This window comes from Lathyrus oleraceus, chromosome 7 (genome assembly GCF_024323335.1).
Source record: "Lathyrus oleraceus cultivar Zhongwan6 chromosome 7, CAAS_Psat_ZW6_1.0, whole genome shotgun sequence".
Classification (NCBI taxonomy): Eukaryota; Viridiplantae; Streptophyta; class Magnoliopsida; order Fabales; family Fabaceae; genus Lathyrus; species Lathyrus oleraceus.
This window is the reverse complement of record NC_066585.1, coordinates 523,728,426-523,747,979: the sequence shown is the minus strand read 5'-3', so window position 1 is coordinate 523,747,979 and position 19,554 is coordinate 523,728,426. Positions and strand designations below refer to the sequence as shown.

Sequence of the window (19,554 nt, the reverse complement as noted above, 5' to 3'; positions counted from 1 at the left end):
GCCGATCACCACAAAGGATACAAGAGTTTGCCTCTAGAACAACTAAGTTTTTCCTCTTAAAGAGATTCTCTCGGGACGAGAAACGATCTTGCAAACTTTCCAAGAGAAAATCTACACCTTAGAGGGGGCCCAACTATCCCAAATTAGGAGAATGGTTGGAAATTTCTTTCAAACCTGGGAACAATATGTGGGTCAGAGCTCAATTGGAGATGATACACGGATGCGACAGAGAAAATACCCTCCCTATTGTGCCTCCGAACCCATGTATCTCTCTCCTCACTATGCAATGAGGACTCAGTTGGATCTTAGCACCTCGAACCACTCTCAATCCCATGGGAAGACGGAAGGACTATCCCAACCATCGAGAATATGTTGTGAGCTAGTATTTTGGAGAGCAAAGGTAGTTGGAAGAATCACTTGCCTCTAATTGAATTTGCCTACAACAACAATTACCACTCGAGCACCGGAATGACCCTATATGACGTATTATACATAAGAAAATGTGGAACACCTTTATGTTTCGCACAATGTGTAACACCTTTATATTTGTTTCTTGGTTGACAACTATCGATTGCTCTTTGTTAATACATTGTGAATTTGAGAGGAAATATTATATATACTATATTTATAATATTTATATATTTTATTGTTATATCTTAATAGTAAGAGTAATTTATTTCTTTTTAATATCTAATATTTATACTTCATTTTAATTACTACTCTTTAATTTTTATCATTCTAGTAGAAGTATTAATTTCTTTTTCTCATTCTCCTCTTCTTTCTCTTTTGTTAATTTAAAATGTAATCTTGTAAGGTCATCACAAGACCAACTATATTATGCTTAGTCACACATACAAAAGACATTTATCTCCAAAATATTAAATCAATTATTTTTGTTATTACTAGAAAACATGTCTATCTGTTTGTGCATGTAAACATTATATATTTAGTATATTCTGTTACCAAACAATACTACTTCTACTACTTAATTTAGACATTGATTACGCGTTTTCACTCTACAAACCACCGCAAATTCTGCTTTAACACAAACTTTCCTCTCAAAAATATGTTTAAAAAGAAAAAGAAAAAAAAAATATTGCTACTTATTTTACTAACAGTTTGATTCAAACTCTATAGACAAAAGTGTGTCATATTTTATTTGAATCAAATATTGTTGTTATATAGTATGAAAATGCAGATGAGAGCTAACATAATTGATCTCATCTACTAGCACCTGATCAAAAGGCATAGAAAATTATCTCCATTTTCAGGTTCAATACAAATGATTAACTTCTTTGCAAGCATACTATTTGCTAGAATTGTTGTCTTTATTTATTAAAAGAAATGTTAACATGATAATCTAACACATTCTTATATTACACTCTAATAATAATTAGCCACTCCATACATTTTTTTATCCTTTACTTTGTTACTAGGAAGAAGATAGTTCAAAAATACTAAAGTGATATATATTTTTTTAAGGAAATAATTCTTTGTTATTGACTGCTTATTATCTAAATTGCAATTTTTGGGTTATATATAAATTGAAATATTTTTTTTACAATATGTACAGAAATAAATTTGAGCACAAGTGTACATCATCATACACATACCTAAATTTTAAGATACACGAGTTTGAGAGATGGCCGGTGGAAGTTTTGTTCCCTCAAAAAATGGAAAGCAATTTGAAGGAAATGTCACACCTTTCGTGTTGGTCACATGTTTGGTGGCAGCCATGGGAGGTTTACTTTTTGGTTATGATCTTGGTATTACGGGAGGAGTGACTTCCATGGAACCATTCTTGATCAAATTCTTCCCTAGTGTTTACAAGCAAATGAAAAATGAAATTGCGTCCACAAACCAATATTGTAAATTTGACAATGAACTTCTGACTCTATTTACATCTTCCTTGTATCTTGCGGCATTAGTCGCTTCTTTCTTTGCTTCCATAACTACAAGGAAGTTAGGACGCAAGATCTCAATGTTTGCAGGTGGCTTATTTTTTCTAGTTGGTGCGCTTCTGAATGGGTTTGCTGCCAACATTGAAATGCTTATCATCGGCCGCATGTTGCTTGGTTTTGGTGTAGGATATTGTAATCAGGTATAAAGTGATGTCATTCTTATGCTTTCATGTTTTTATGTATAAAAAAGTTCATGAATATTATAATACTGACTGCATTTAATTTTGGTCATTACTCTTAAATAGTCAGTTCCGGTATATTTATCTGAAATGGCTCCAGCGAAGATTAGAGGTGCACTCAACATTGGCTTTTCAATGATGATCACAATTGGTATTCTCGGTGCAAACCTTATCAATTATGGAACATCCAAACTTGAGATTGGATGGAGAATTTCTTTAGGTGTTGGAGCTGTCCCTGCAATCATGTTGTGTATAGGATCTTTTTTTTTAGGTGACACACCAAACTCAATGATTGAAAGGGGTCAAAAAGAAGGAGCTAAAAAAATGTTGCAAAAGATCCGTGGCATTGATAATGTTGATGAGGAGTTTCAAGATCTAATTAATGCAAGTGAGGAAGCCAAAAAAGTGCAGCACCCTTGGAGGAATTTTGTACAACCAAGTTATAGGCCTCAACTCATTTTTTGCTCCTTCATTCCCTTTTTCCAACAACTTACTGGCATCAATGTTATCATGTTTTATGCACCCGTCCTTTTCAAAACTCTGGGTTTTGAAAACGACGCATCCCTCATATCAGCAGTAATTAGCGGAGGTGTCAACGTTGTTGCTACTTTTATTTCCATCTTTACTGTAGACAAGTTTGGAAGAAGGGCTTTGTTTCTTGAAGGTGGTATCCAGATGTTAATATGTCAGGTGAAACCTACAACTTAACTATTATTAGATTTTATATTTTAAAATTATTATTGATAAACCATTCAAGCTAAGTCATTTTCTATGAGTAACAAATATAAATGTTATAATCATTGATTGTAGATTGCTGTTGGAAGTTTGATCGCAATGAAGCTTGGAGTTAGTGGTGAAGGTTCATTCACTAAAAGTGAAGCCAATCTTCTTTTATTTTTTATATGTGCATATGTTGCAGCGTTTGCATGGTCATGGGGTGCTTTGGGATGGTTGGTTCCTAGTGAAATATGCGCTCTTGAAGTTCGGTCTGCAGGTCAAGCTACTAATGTTGTTGTGAACATGTTGTTCACCTTTATCATTGCTCAAGTTTTTCTTAGCTTGCTTTGTGTCTTAAAGTTTGGACTTTTCTTTTTCTTTGCTGGCTTTGTGCTCATCATGACAATTTTCATTGTCTTGCTTCTTCCCGAGACAAACAATGTTCCTATTGAAGAAATGAATAGATTGTGGAAATCTCATTGGTTCTGGAAACGGTTTGTTCACGATGTTGCCCCCAAACTTGATCGAAAGGATAGTAATTGATTTTGATTTTTAGAAAACACCCATGATATGAACTAACATGTTTTTGTATTATTTTTCTCACAAATATTAAAGAGCAAAAGTATGTATGTATTTAAATTATCGTCTCCACAAGGAAAAGGGTGTTTTAAAAAACCGTTCAATAGCTTCTATGACTTTAAGGCTGGTTTGCCAAAGATTTTTTGTTTATGAAATTGTAATAACATAAAGTAAATTAAACTTTGGTGTTAACAGTTGAGAAAACTTGTTGGAGTTAGATCTCATCGACCTATCTTCATGTATGATCGTGATCAATAATGTGCAATTCTAATAAGCTATTAATATTACCACTCGTCGCTTTACGTTGTAGCTTATGTCTAAGTCAACCACATGATATCAATCATATTACTTACTAGATGATTTATCAGCCTGTTAACTAATACGATAACATTATGTTTCGATAATTTTTGTATATCTAAACCTAAATCTATCTCTAGAATTCATCATCTAGCTTATGAAAAGATAAGATCTATAAATGAAAAGTATCTCTCAATATCGAATCTTAACCATGAAATATATTTTAGGTAGCTAATCTAAAACAAGTATTAAGCATAAAAAAGTCATCAATATTAAAGCATAAGAAGAATTACATAGAATGATATGATCGCAATTGATACATGAGCATTTGGACGACTACGTATAACCCCAATAAAAGAGAAAGTAGCTACGATTATTCATCGTGGCTTTACAATGATAATCTAGAAGAAAGAAGTTTAAAAGCATATGTGTCTATTCCTCGGACAATGTTTTCGCCCTCTATCTTCCTCTTATTTCCATTCCTGCTGGGATTTTTGGTATCAAGTGTGTTTCTTCCATAAATATATCATAATCCACAAAATTTTATCAAGTGAACTGAGTTGAACTCCTATTTGTAAAGTTCTGATGTTGCCTTCCTACTAAGTGTGGCTTGTACCTCACTTAGAGAACTTATGTTTCTTTTCCCCTGAGTCTAGCCAGCTGACCTGCAAGTGAACGTTGCTACCATACCTTTCTTAGCGCAACACCCATTCTCACTTAGCGGGCAAAATCTTCCTTTCCTATTAAGTAACATAGACAAGAAGCATTGAATCTCCATTCCTCACTAGCAAGTTTGACACTTTGCTTAGCAAGTTATGTTGCTTAACTTTAAAGTAGCTTAGCTTTAAATCCATATTGTGCCTCCATTGCTTTCCTAGTGAGACCTTATTCTTCACTTAGTTAGAATTTCCTCTTGGAAGGTGCTTTGTTCTTGCTTTGTTGTACTAAGCGAGCCACTATTTTGCTTGGCATGATCTTGACTGTTGTTTGTGTGTTTTCTTGGTTCTTTTTACATGTACTTTTTGAATACACAATTAAAAAGTTCATACATGTGTTTTATTTTTAATAATTGAGGATTTTTCCATCGATTACTTACGAATTAAGTTAATAAGTGCTTATGTATTTTATGTAATTTGGCATTTAGCAGTAAGTATATGTCTTATGATCTGTATATGTTTAGATTGGAATTAGAAGAGAGAATGATAAAATGGTCATTGAGATTTCTATATGTTATATTACTTATGAACCCCGAAGAGTGTGGAACTATGTACTCACATGTATTGTCAAGATTATCAAAGGTGGTGAATTTTTTTATAGAAAAGTTGCAAGTTAACTAAGTAGTTGTTTAGTTTTAATGATGACAATACCTAATATCAAAAGATATTTAGTGAAATCTTTGTCTATTAAATATATATCAAACGGTTAAAGATGCTCAATATGGTTTATTAAACTATCATCTAGAATAAATCTATCATGTTAAAGATGTTCTTGAAGAATAAGTCATCTCTTTGAATTCAACACTATGGTCAAATGAAATTCAAACGAAGACTTTTGTTTTAAGGATCGTCGATGTTTTAACCTCTAAACTTTCTATTGATGGTAATCAACATGAAGATATCTCAAGCTTCATTAAGAAGATTCATAGTTCTTGTGTGATGATGAAGTCAAATATAATGATTTTAAGACTTGAAGCTTCAGAGTTGTGAAAGAGAGAAAGTGTGAAAGTCTGCCTAGTCGTGTTAGTCTAAGTGGTCCGTGTCTTATAAAGGAACAAGAGTATTTCTAGAAATACAATGGAAAAATCACGCACACATTAGGGGAGATTTTTCCATTATCATTATCATTATAGTACCTTTCTAAATCCTCATTCTTCAATTCACCACCATAATCACTTTGAATAGATGCAATGTTTAATCATTTCTCGTCCCAGATAACCTTGGAATGTTTTTCAAAGGAAGCATGCATCTCTTTTATACGATGAATAATGTCCATATATAGAAAGATAAGTCATCAATAACTGCACATACATATAGATTGTTGCCAAAACTTTTGGTTTTGAATTGGCCAAAAAGATTAATGTGCAAAAGTTGTAAGTGTTGATTATTAGAAATAAAACTATTAAGTTTAAAATAGGACCTTACTTGTTTCCCTTTTTGGTACACATTACATAACTGGCTTTTCTCAAAGCATATGTTGGGAAGGCCAATCACTAAATCCTTGCGGACCAACTTGTTTAAGTGGTCCATCTTGATATAGGCTATTTTCTTATGCCACAAACAAGATTTTGTCCTTGTTACTAAGAAGACAAACATCCTCTGAAGGGATCTTACTTAGATTCATGATGTATGTGCTTTCACTTCTAGATCCAGTAAAAATGGTTTGATCATATTTGATTTTTATAACCTTACATCCAGAAGAATCAAAAGTTATATTGTCGCCTTTGTCACATAATTGAGTAATACTTAGTAAATTAGGATTTAAGCCACCAACTAAAAGAAACTCCCCAATCATTAGATTGGGGAACTTACTGATGGTACCAATAACAATGATTTTCCTTTTGTTGTTATAACCACAGGATACAAAACCTCATTTTTTTGGAAGAGAAGGAGGAGAACAAGGTATTGTCTCATGTCATGTGCTTTAAACAACTGCTATTGAAATACCACTTAGCGTTAGATACTATAAAGAACTCTTGCATAAAGTCTATGATCTTAAATTTATGTACCCAAATCATTTTGGGTCATTTAATGTTAATTTGACAAGTATTTCCTTTGGGGTTTTTTCATGAGGATCATATTTGCATAAATATGCAGTATACATGTTTTTCATTTTACATTCCTAATTTTTATAAAAACATGAGGGAGGATGACCAGATTTATTTTCATGAGTTTTCTTAATAAAGCAAAAAAGAGCAATACGGTCATTTTTGTTGAAATAGTTGCATTGAAGAATTTTGCAATAGGGAGTTTTATGATTTTGGCACATTTTATCAATTTTTTTACAATTGTTAACAACTTCATAACCTAAGTCAGTTGTATTGTACGATGCTATTTTATTTCTAAGAAGGATATTCAAGTTATTTATTCCTTTAGTGAATATGTCAAGCGTGTTTTCTAAATCTTTATTTGTATTTTTCAAATCATCGCATTGATTTCACTTGTCATATTCATGGGAAAGGGAAAATACTTGAGTTGAAACACTTTGTCTTTCTTTAAAAGTTCTCACTTCTTCCATAAGATTTTGATTTTCAATTTCAAGAAGGGAGATGGTCTCTTTAGAATTTGAGACAATTTTTCTCAACTTACTTTTCTCTTTATTTAACTTTAAAATACGAAACAAGTCATGATAAGAAAAGCATGAAATTACCTCGTTATCTTCGTGGTCTTCCATGAGACATATATTTACTTCTTTGTGTGATGAGTCCATATCTTTATCATATGAGACGATGTAAGCTTTCTTTTCTTCCTTCTAAGGTTTCTTCTCCTTTTTCTGATTTTGATTTTCCTTCTAATTTTGGGGACAGTTTGGTTGTATATACCCATTCTTCCCACATTGAAAGCATATGGGAGTGAATACCAATTTTCCTTTGTTTTCTCTTCGTCCTTCTTGTTATCTTTCACGCTTCATGAATCTCCTAAAATTTTGAACTATTAGTTTCATCTCTTTATCTGAGTCAAAGTCCTTATCTTCTTCAGCCTTGAGAGCTAGACTCTTCTTCTTGTATCCTTCTTCATCATCGGCGAGTATTTTTAGTTCCTTATTATGTTCCAGAGATTTTTTAAATAAAGTTAACATGTACATGGTTGATAAATTCCTAGATTCAGAAGTTGTAGTGACTTTTGGAATCCAAATCCAATTTAGGCATCTAAGGACTTTTACAACTAGGTACTCATTTTGAAAAAGTTTTCCCAATAGTTCTAATGTGACTCACGGTATAAGTGAATTACTTTTTAATGTCAAAAATATTCTTTTCATGTTTCATCCTTAAGAGCTCATAATCATGGGTAAATGCGTTCAACCTCGACCTTTTTACCTCAGTAGAACCTTCATGGGTAACTTGAAGGGCATCCCACATTTATTTTGTAGTTTTGCAGTAAGAAACATGCAAGAATTCATCAAGACCAAGAGCAGTTGAGGATCACTTAAGACATCTCACTTACTCCCTAAGTCCAATTTGGGTGGTGACTCCCCTTTGAAGAAGCTTCAAGATTCATCTGGCCACCCAAAGACCAAACCCTAGCTCTTGATTCTCCTTTTGGCTTGTATAAGTCATAATTCACCATGGATGTTGACCATGCCATTGGGGACCCCTAAAATCCAAAGTTTGTTCATTCCCCATACCCTTTAAACATCTCAATTTGATCCCTACATCTCAACCCCTAATTCATTTGACCATGGTTCTTGATGAAACTTGTGGCTCAAGAAACCCTAGTTTGAGGATCCCTTGATCATTGACCTTACTCATTTTTTGCCATCTAATCACCCTACCACTCATTAAACATTATTTCATGTACATCACAACTAAACCCAACCATTTAAACACCCATTCAATCCATGTTACAAGTAGTTGGCTTGTACATGATTTTTCAACTTTCCATGACTTGATCCATCCACCAATTTGACCTAAAATCATTCCACAAAGGTCCAAACTTCATTTACCATCATTATATGATCATATTAACTCAAAACATCCATCATTGTGCCTTAGGAATCAAGAAATCACAAAATCACCAAAGTAGGTCATGTTGGTTGGTGACATTTTGGTAAGAATGGCTTATGGGAAGTTCCAAAGACGATAAGTTTCTTATTTTTCAAGATTTTTAAATTCCACTTCGAGCCAAATGTCCTAAATAACTTCCTCGCAAACTTTGTTTCAAGGTTCAAGACCTAATTCATTGAGGAATAGGTTCAATTTTGATATTGGCCAAGTTGGTCCAACATCCTCATCATGCCCTAAAATCATGTCATGACCACTACTTTGACACATTGCCATTTCCAAACCACAAAGCCTTTTGACCTAGTTCTTTTTGTATTCAATAAAGTTCATGTAAAGGAACAAATTACCCAAAATTGAGACAAAATTCACGAGCCAATTTTATTTGGCCTTGGTTCAAAGTTGCTGACTCGCCATGATGCACATCAGCCAGATTTTGCAATCCAATGTACCAAGTCCTCAAACGAATTCCTTCTAATCCCAATGGTCCACAAACACATTGCATATCATATTGTAGTGTGATTGAAGGTTAACTTGAAAGCCAAAGCCTCACAAATTATAAAATTCGACCCCATGTACAAATTCTGATTTTTTTTCCCAAAATGGCAAAAAGAAAATCCTGCAGCAGACCATTTCATTGCCTTTGGTTGTTCCAAATCCATGCTAGAGACCAAAACCAACTAGCTTGTGGTGCAAAGAAGCTCATAATGTAGTTGTTTCATTATCCCTTAAGTCAACACCAAGCATGCCTCCAAGTCACATGCCACTTCTGATCAAACATACACTTTCTCCCTCCAAAACAATCCACACACTTTCCCTATACAGAAAGGAAGGTGTTCCACTTCAGAACCAAGCTCTAAAGTCCCTCAAACATCTGCTGCACTTTTCACTTAGAGCTCCAAAAATAGAACTTCGAGTTTTGAGATTCCAAGTGTTTTAACCTCAAACAATCATCCAAAAACCTTCACCAACCATCCTCTAAGCTTTCCAAACACTTAACTCCCATTCCCAAAGCCTCACATGACTTGACCTATACCATCGGAAAACTCCCCTGAGCTACTTCTGATCAGGTAAATTTCTCTACCCTCATCACCCAAACAAGTTTCCACTTCACTCGAAATCACTCACTGATCATTTCCCCTAAAGTTGCAGCATTGATTACTTGATATTTAGAATTTAATTTTTGTTTTAGGTTAAGTTCATCGTTCTGATTTTGAGAAAGAACTCCACACTCATAGTCAATTAATGGCTCATGAGTGTGGAGGTTGATTTATTTTTGTTCATGTAATGAGGTTCCATGAAGAAATCCTGTTGATTTTGCTTATTTCCAACCTTTGATTTTCAAAAATCTTGAGGTTGAAGACGACATTATGGTCGTTACCCCGCGTCGAATTCAAATTCAAAAAGAAACCATGTCGTGCTATGATAGGTTGTTGATCGCGCAAATCCCTTTTAAGTTTTGCTTTCTTATTTTATTACTTTGGTCCCTTTGGTTAACACAACTGGGCTTATGGCCCAATGGGTGAAGGGGTTGATCCCCCCATGACCCCAAGGTCAGGGGTTCAACCCCTAGCGTGTCAAACTTTCACTATTTTTTTACTTATGTTATTTTTATCCATTTATTTTTTCTATTTACTTTCCATTTTGATTTGTTTTTTAAACCTTTCATTTTTATTATTTTGCAAATATGTCAAACATAAACCCCCTTTATTTTTGTCTCTAGAATTTATTGGTGACTTTTTTTATTTCATTTGAATTATTTTTGGTGGACCTTTGAAGTCTTGAACTTATGGACTCATGAAATCTATTTAAGCCATGACATGTTTGGATTAGGGTTGATTAAAACCTTCCATACTTCAAACATACCATTGGATGACCATGTGTTCATCCATGGTACTTTGAAGCATGGATAGGTTGCTTCTACTTCAAATAACTTGGTCATTTGACTTGTCGATGAAGTCTTATCTTGTTAACTTGGATTCATCATATACGTTATGTTTCCTTTTGGTTTATACTAACCCATTTATACTCATTTGTTTATCATATTGACTTGTTAACTTAACTTAACCCTACTAACCTTTTCTTATTACATAGTTATTATTCATTGCTATTTACTTTTATGTCATTTACATTCAAGTACTCATCATCACTATCATTGTATAACTCCATCATGCATGTTTATTATATTATCTTTACTTTATTCTTATCATACTCATAAAAACAACAAAAACATGATAAAATTGCAAGACCAAAAACAATCCACGACACTTAACCAACTTGGACTTAGAGGATCCCATTTAGGACCTTTTCTTGGAGGCTTTTCTCTTTATTTTTTGTGACACTTTGTTTCAAACACTTGGGTTTCATCTGTACTTACATTCCAGTTGTAAGAATGGCATCATGGCACCACCTTAGGGGATATGCTTGTAAGACCATTATTCTTTATTTAGCATAGATCACTTTTACACACACAAGACTTTCTCTTGGGATACCTTACAATGAGACCCTTTACTTTCTTGTTGGTTACTTTGCATTCATGTTGCATAAGTTAAATTTCTTAATCAAATAAACAAACCCTTGATCCAACATCAAGCGGCTTTTTCATAATCAAATCTAAAACACTTAATAAATACGATTAGTATTATGCGCCACGAGCCTTAAGTGGTGGAGAATGAATGAGAATGGAGCATTCCTACCCTCACTCTGATTATTTTTGACACAAGATGTTTGGCTTATTGTCTAGAATATTCACCTCCGCCCTAGACTTTAGCATAATCTAATCACAAACTCTTTTCATAAACCTTTATTTAAGGTAAAATCAACACCACCCATCAAACCTAATTTTTGTGCCTTAGGGCACCCACTCTGAAAACTCTTTTCTCAAAGGTAAAATCAACCAACACACAAACATTTTCTACACCGAACTACGAAGCTTTGATTCCTCATCCCCGAATGAGTGATACATAGGCACAAGTGCCACAATCATTGGCGAGCATCATAAATATAAATCCAAAACCCCTCTCTTTCACAAACATTCTTTTTTTGAAAATAAATAATAATAGATAAATCCTCGTGTAAGTAAATAACCCAAATGGTTCCCATGGAATACCATGGACATGAGGGGTGCTAATACTTTTCCCTTGCGTAACCGACTCCCGAATCCTAATCTCGGTTGCGAGACCAATTCTTTATCCTTTTCTAACGCTCCTCGTGTGCTTATCTTTCCGAGGGTTTTACCGACTATTTTCCCCCGTGTCTCCGACGGAGGCACACAAATAAAAGTTGGTGGCGACTCTTCTGACTTTAGTTCAGTCCGTCCAGTTCACTCGTTATCCGAAAATCCCGATGGTGACAATATATTGCATTTTATTAAGTCAAAGGACTTGAACTCACACCACAATACAATCTTCTATTGTGAGTTTAGATGAAAAAAATATTGGCACATGAAAAATCAAGCTTAGATGAAGAAACTAACAAAATCCATTTTTACTTTATCCGAAACAACCTATAAAACCTAAAGAAGAACATATAAAAATAATAAATCAACTACCTGCCCATGATTAGAAAATACCACCATTCATCCTAATATACCCTTTTCAATTAAAATTATTTACACTAAGTCATGCCCTTTATTGTAATTGACTAAATGCAATTGTATTTCCCAATCAAACTCATGCATTTAGTCAGGTGTCCTCCCCAATCCCTTTCACGTACATCTGAGATTTAGGATTTGACAACCCTTTTTTCTCTCTCAAACATTTTCCTCTCTGCTTTCTTTCCCCTTCTTCTCTCTCTTTTTTCAGACTCAAAGCCTCTCATCTCTCTCATCAGTGTTTCAAGTTTGAAGAAGAGTACCATTTCATTCATCCAGATCCAACTCATTTCCATTTCATCTGAGTTAAAGTTGTCTATTAATGATTACCATTTCCTTTATTCATTGTTCATGTTCATTTCTCATAGCTTGAAAATCGTGTTTAGATCTGAAATGGATAAACACAGGTTCTCTGCAAAACTTGTGTTTTATAATATCTTTTTTGTTTTGTTTTCTTTGTGTATCACTCATGTTCATTTTTCGTGGATGTTCTTTACATTGTTACAAACCCTCTAGTGTTTGTGGATTTGGCTTTGTTTTTTGTTCTGGTTCTTTTATCATGTTTTGACAATGGTATATGATGAATAAAGATGAGATTCTTAGTAGTGACAGTGAGATGAAGAGGAGGAGGGTGATGATGCTGTGAAGAATAGTAACAAGCCTGATGCTAAAAAAATGGTTGGTTTTCATCTAAGTTTCAAGGGTAATATATTGTTGAACTGGATTAGTTTGTTTTTTATTTATTGTTAAGTTTGTTTGCTTCATTGGCTTCATTCATATTTATCTTATGCGAAAATTCTTAGATTTATGTATATGTAACTATTTCCATTTGAATGCAAAAGTTTGTGTTAGAAACTTAACTGAGAACATATGTGTGTTTTACTCCCAACTGTTCTTGATTTCTCGACCTAGCCACGATACTTGCATTCTGCCCATTTGAATAAAAAAAAAGAACTTTTCTCACATTGATTAACTTAACTCGACCTAGCCGTAACACTTGTATTCTGCCCATTTGAATGAAAAAAACACTTTTCTCACATGGATTAACTTAACTCTAGGCATACATACTTGAAAAGAAAAGAAATTGTCCTAATTTAGTTAGTTTTCTTTTCTGGAGATATAAAGCAAGAATTGCTTTTGCCAACTGTTCACCTATGAAAAAGACTCGAGTGATGATGAAATTGAAAATGGTATAGTGGTGGACGCAGTTGGGATATTTTGGGCCTTGTCTGCACACATCACACTACACTCTGCTCTATTCTATTCTATGGCTTTTGTTTGATTTCAACTTAACAAAGTAAGACATTAATTACGTCCATTTAATTCTATTTTCAAAAAACATCCTCAAATAGTCAAACGTCAGTTTTACTGTCCATTTAATTCTTCTATTTTCAAAAAGAAACCTCAAATGTCAATTTTAGCGTGCATCACTTAACAACATGGTAGAATGTGTTAACTTTGTGTGACTCTAGCCTTCAATATGTAGGCCCTGCAAGTTTTTTTCTAGAGATGGGTAGTTGTTTGTTTCTTCACTTGGTTTATTGGGATTGCAATGGCTGAGATATTTCCATCTTTCTCAGTTTGTCTCTTCTCATAAAGTTTATGCATGTAATTCATTTTACGGAACTAATTTTCATTTTTGAATCAATATAACAGACAATTGGTTCTCTGTACTTTTGGGCTGCATATTTAGCTGGTCCAAAATGGGAACCGCTTTCTTCATGGTGTTGTGCTTGGCTTGAAACCATAGGTCTTATTGATTGGCTTGTAATGATTGGAAATAATGCTTAAGGGTGTCGCAACCTGAAAAATACAGTGCGCGAAAAAAACAACCGGCGAAAGAAAAAGACAGAAGAGTCGCCACCGTGCGTTATTCATCCCAAAGGAGGGAAAGGAAACGCTCGAAGTAAACCTGAAAAAAGGAAAGGACAAGACGGGGTCTCGCAACCAAATCTTGGGTTCGGGAGTCGGTTATGCGAAGGGAAGGTATTAGCACCCCTACGCATCCGTAGTACTCTACGGGATCCACTTTTGTAGTTTTTTGTCTAAAGGGTGTGGGTTTATCTTGTGCTGTTTGCCAAAAAAAACAAAAAAGGGTTAAATGAAAATGACTCGCGCGGATGTTGCATCCACTGCATACGTATCTCATCTGAATATGAGAATCAGAGTCTTCGTAGCTCGGCTGACCTATGGGTTGGGGGGATGTGTGCTCGCTAAGACATCGCGTCTTATGCCTACGTATCTCATCTGGAATGAGAATCAGAGCAAGCCGTAGTTCGGCTAACTACGGGGTTATGGATTGGGTTTTGGACGAACGACGTCACTACGCAATCTACCGGATGCTCGACCTTCAGAGACTTACTCACCTGTAGTAGAAGGAGTAAACGTGTTGCTTTGGATTTTAGGGTTTGGGATGCTCGAGGGCAAAAAGGCAGTCCTTGACGAAGGAACCGCGCTACCACGCGGATAAAGATCCGAAGCTATAGCAGTTAAAGGGGCAAGAAACCCTGAAATGTCTCCAGCTGGACCGTCAAAGGAAATCAGTCAACACGAATAATCAGAATAAAACTCTAGGGGGTATCCCACAAATAAAGTGGGAAACCACGCGAGTGTCTCTGCGAAAGCCATGTGAGCCCTCACAAAACTCGACAAAGGGTTAGAGCAGCAGGATGAAATCAAGAGAAAACAATGTCATGGAAACACAAGACAGGTTAGAATAAACAAAATAGGGTAACCCAGAGTTGCCTCTAAATCAAAATGTAACCACATGAATAATTCCATCAAAATTCACAAAAGGCTCACAAAAAAGGTATCAAATTCACCCATAATACCTCATACATTTAGAGCATTCAAATAAAAGGCATAAAGATGATGGATATAGGGCAAACCTGATTGGAGAGCTTGATTGAAATTGAGTTGCACTCGTGAGGTTTACAAGTTGAGTTCCCTTCAGGGTTTGGAGGTTGCTCTGAACTCTGTTGGCTTTTCTCTCACTATCTTTTTCCTCAGGGTTTTGTTCCAAGGAAACCTCAGAGTGTTTTGCTTCTCTTCCTTCTTTCTCCAGTGAATCTCCCAGTGTAACTCCAAGTGTCACTCCTCTACTGAAACTTCAGTATTTATAGACTGATTTTCGTGGGTAATGGGCTCAAATGAGGGAGACCCAAGTCCAAAATAATTTGTTATATTTTATTTATTTATTTATTTTATTTAATTAATTAATTAATTAATTAATTAATTAATTAATTAATTAAATATTTTTTTTTCCAGGAAAAATGAAGGGTAAATTTTGGGGTATTACAGTTGCCCCTATTCAATCAACTGGAGACCCGGAAAGAAGATGGCAGCTGCTTTCGTGCTTTCGAGGTATCAAGGGATTGAATACAATAAAAGCCCAAAAATTTGCACTGAAGTGAAGTGAAGTAACAATGTCTGTCAGAATCGGCAAAGAGGTGGTCTTGAAAGAAGAATCCGTCTGGTACAGTGAAAGTCAGTCTGAATACCGAAAAAGAATGTTAACTTGGATACCAAAATAAATGGTAACACAGAAATAACCATGGCCTGAATGCCGCTCATCAGTCTGAATATTGGAAATGACTTCGATCTGAACATCGGAAAATCGGCCTGAATGCCACAAGTCGCATCGACCTGAACGTCGGAAACTTCTTCGATCTGAACATCGGAAAGACTTGGCCTGAATGCCACTTCGATCTGAATATCGGAAAATTGGCTTGAATGCCACTTCGGTCTGGATACCGGAAAACTGGCCTGAATGCCACTTCGGTCTGGATATCGGAAAATTGGCCTGAATGCCACTTCGGTCTGGATACCGGAAAATTGGCCTGAATGCCACTTCGGTCTGGATACCGGAAAATTGGCCTGAATGCCACTTCGGTCTGGATACCGGAAAACTGGCCTGAATGCCACAAGTTGCATCGACCTAAACGTCGGAAACTTCTTCGATCTGAACATCGGAAAACTTCATGTCTGTCAGCATTGGCAGAAATAGGGAATGATAATAGAGGCGGCGCATGGGCCAATGACACTTGCTGGGGATAACAAAGGTAAGTCATGAACAATCTTCAGTCTGAGTACTGGAAACAACTTCTAGCTTATCACTTGGGATACCGAGAATGTTTTATGCTTACATGCGTATGCTTGAATTTTTCAATGGCGTAATGCTCCATGAAAATGGAAATGCTACGCGATTTGGAAGGATGCAATGCAATATGATTCTACATGCAGGGATGCGAAATGCTGGGTAGAACGCCAAGCCGAGGCAAGGGGATCTGCGGGGGAAATGATTACCATCCTCTGGGCTCTGGCCAGGCTGCTGGAGATACACAGCGCAAAGAACTCTGTGGGGAGATGACTAGCCATGCGGTGCTCTGGCCATACCGAGACTCTGATCGGGGAAAGAATGGCATTGGAAGCCTGCTGCTGAGGAGAGCTACAATGATTCTGGCAACCACGGTTTGCGAGAGATGACTCAGCAGGGGGAGCAAACACTGATACGGTACCGAGGTTCTGCTTCAAGGAAAGAAACCATGGATCTGGCATTGGGATTATCGATCTGGCATCGAACTCTAAGGAGCAGCCACTTCTGCTGGGAAGATACAGTCTGGCACTGTCAACCCCGTTGGGGATATGTAGTCTGGTACTATCAACTCTACTGGGGAGTGTATGTCCTGAAACAAACGCTTGGGGAAGTACAGTGGTGAGAACCTGCTGGGGATTGAAGAATCCAACACTCTGATCAGCTCTGCAGGGATAAGACACCAGATTCGTCTGTTGGCGACTTCACTGGGGAAGATATTCACGATCGTCCGCAGGGGATTTTAATGGAATGCCCCGAGGGTATCTGTTCTGAATAGACGATCCAAAGCACTTAAAATTTACAGCAATTTTAAATGTTTATTAAGCATGTACCTGTAAAGCCCTTATGTGTCATGATGCAATGTTTATCAAAAATTCGGAGGTCATTTTTGCAAACAAAACAGTAAAATGAAAATGAAAATAGAGATATACTGAATAACATGATTTTATTGATTGAATGGCCTCTGAATAGGCATTTACACTAAGAAGCAATCCCTGGAAAGAGGTAATCGCACAATAGATAAAAACAGAAATTAATCTAATGGCAATGTGAAATGGATTTCTATTGGGTTCCAATTCTGCTATGACTTGCCCGTCTTCAAGATCCTCCAGATGATCAGCTTTCTGAAAGAGTGATTGGACTGTTTCCTATCCTTCAAAAATTTCCAGTCATTGGCACGAGATGAGATTCAGAACTACTCAGAACACAGTCATTCGCTTAATCCCTAACTTTTGCCTGGATCGCCCTTTTCGGGTTTTCAATCCACCGGGATACCCATTTTTGCCTAAGTTGCCTTTTCAGGTTTTCAACTTACCGGGTGTACAATCTTTTTTTTATTTTTGTCCCTAATTTTTGCCCGAACCCTTTCATTTTCTTGGTTCGCCGGGACGCCCATTTTTGCCTGGACTACTCTTTTTTACTGTCCAGCGGGTCTATTTTATGCGAAGTATTTTTTAACTGCGTCTGAGTTCACAGGGGAAGTGAAGTTTTCACCATCCATAGTTGCAAGCATTAAGGCCCCACCATCAAAAACCTTGGTGACAATATACGGTCCATCATAGTTAGGAGTCCACTTGCCCCTGTGATCTGTCTGAGGAGGAAGGATCCTTTTCAAAACTAAATCTCCAACTTGGAAACAACGAGGACGCACTTTCTGATCAAAGGCTCTCTTCATCCGACTCTGATACAACTGCCCATGACAAATGGCTACCATTCGCTTCTCTTCGATAAGACTTAACTCATTGAACCTTGTCTGAATCCATTCAGCTTCGTCTAGCTTGACATCCAACAAGACTCTTAGGGAAGGAATCTCCACTTCAACAGGTAGGACTGCTTCCATACCATACACAAGGGAGTAAGGGGTTGCCCCGGTCGATGTACGTACTGAAGTGCGGTACCCATGCAAGGCGAAAGGTAGCATCTCATGCCAATCTCTGTACGTGACGACCATCTTCTGCACAATCTTCTTTATGTTCTTATTTGCCGCCTCAACAGCGCCGTTCATCTTAGGGCGGTAAGGGGAAGAATTGTGATGCTGAATGTTGAAGTTCTGACACAACTCCTTCATCATTTTGTTGTTGAGATTGGAACCATTATCAGTAATGATTCTTTCGGGAATCCCATAGCGACAAATGATTTCTTTCTTGAGGAAACGGGCAACCACATGTCGGGTGACATTCGCGAACGACGCTGCCTCGACCCACTTGGTGAAATAGTCGATGGCAACAAGGATGAAGCGATGCCCATTGGAAGCAGTCGGCTCAATCTTTCCAATCATGTCAATACCCCACATGGCAAACGGCCACGGCGAAGACATCACATTCAGAGGATTCGGCGGTACATGCACCTTATCAGCATAAATCTGGCATTTATGACACTTCCGAGCATACTTGAAACAATCTGATTCCATGGTCATCCAATAATAACCCGCTCTCAACAATTTCTTAGCCATTGCATGTCCGCCGGCATGAGTACCAAAGGAACCTTCATGAACTTCCTGCATTAACATGTCTGCCTCGTGTCTGTCCACGCATCTGAGCAAAACCATGTCGAAGTTCCTCTTATACAACACATCGTTTTTGTTCAAGAAGAAACTGCCTGCCAATCTTCTCAAAGTCTTTCTGTCATTGTTGGATGCCCCTGCAGGGTACTCTTGATTCTTCAGAAAGCACTTGATATCGTGATACCAGGGCTTGTCATCGACTACCAGTTCAGCAGCAAACACATACGCGGCCCTGTCAAGGCGCATAACATCGATCCTGGGAGCATGGTTCCAACGAATTACCTTGATCATGGAGGATAGAGTAGCAAGTGCGTCTGCCATCTGGTTCTCATCACGAGGTATATGATACAATTTTACTGTTGTGAAGAAAGTCAACAGTCTTCTCGTGTAGTCTCTGTAGGGGACCAGAGTGGGCTGGAGAGTATTCCAATCACCATTCACTTGATTGATCACCAGAGCTGAATCTCCGAAGATGTCCAAAGTCTTGATTCTCAGATCAATGGCTTGCTCAATACCCAAGATACAGGCCTCGTACTCAGCTTCATTATTTGTGCACTCAAAAGTCAGACGAGCGGTGAAAGGCATGTGGGCACCCTTCGGAGTAGTAATGACAGCGCCAATTCCACTACCTCTAGCATTGATAGCCCCATCAAACAACAAAGTCCATTTTTCGTTTGGATCAGGTCCCTCCTCAACAACTGGCTCTTCACAGTCTTTCATCTTGAGGAACATGATGTCTTCATCAGGGAATTCAAACTTCATTGGCTCATAATCATCAATCGGTTGCTCGGCAAGGTAGTCTGACAGAATACTCCCTTTGATGGCCTTCTGTGACGTGTACTGAATATCATACTCTGTTAAAATCATTTGCCAACGAGCGACCCTTCCGGTGAGAGCTGGCTTTGTAACACCCCAATTA

The 19,554-nt window shown here is 36.9% G+C and overlaps 1 protein-coding gene across 1 annotated transcript; it reads left to right on the top strand.

The window, feature by feature from the left end:
* The first annotated feature begins 1,129 nt into the window (after positions 1-1,129).
* LOC127105281 (sugar transport protein 10) lies at positions 1,130-3,412 on the top strand. The gene is made up of 4 exons (XM_051042447.1): positions 1,130-1,271; positions 1,574-2,101; positions 2,207-2,830; positions 2,951-3,412. Exons 2-4 carry the CDS (start codon positions 1,643-1,645, stop codon positions 3,398-3,400), a joined length of 1,533 nt encoding a protein of 510 aa, XP_050898404.1. The 5' UTR covers positions 1,130-1,271; positions 1,574-1,642; the 3' UTR covers positions 3,401-3,412.
* The last annotated feature ends 16,142 nt before the right edge of the window (positions 3,413-19,554 follow it).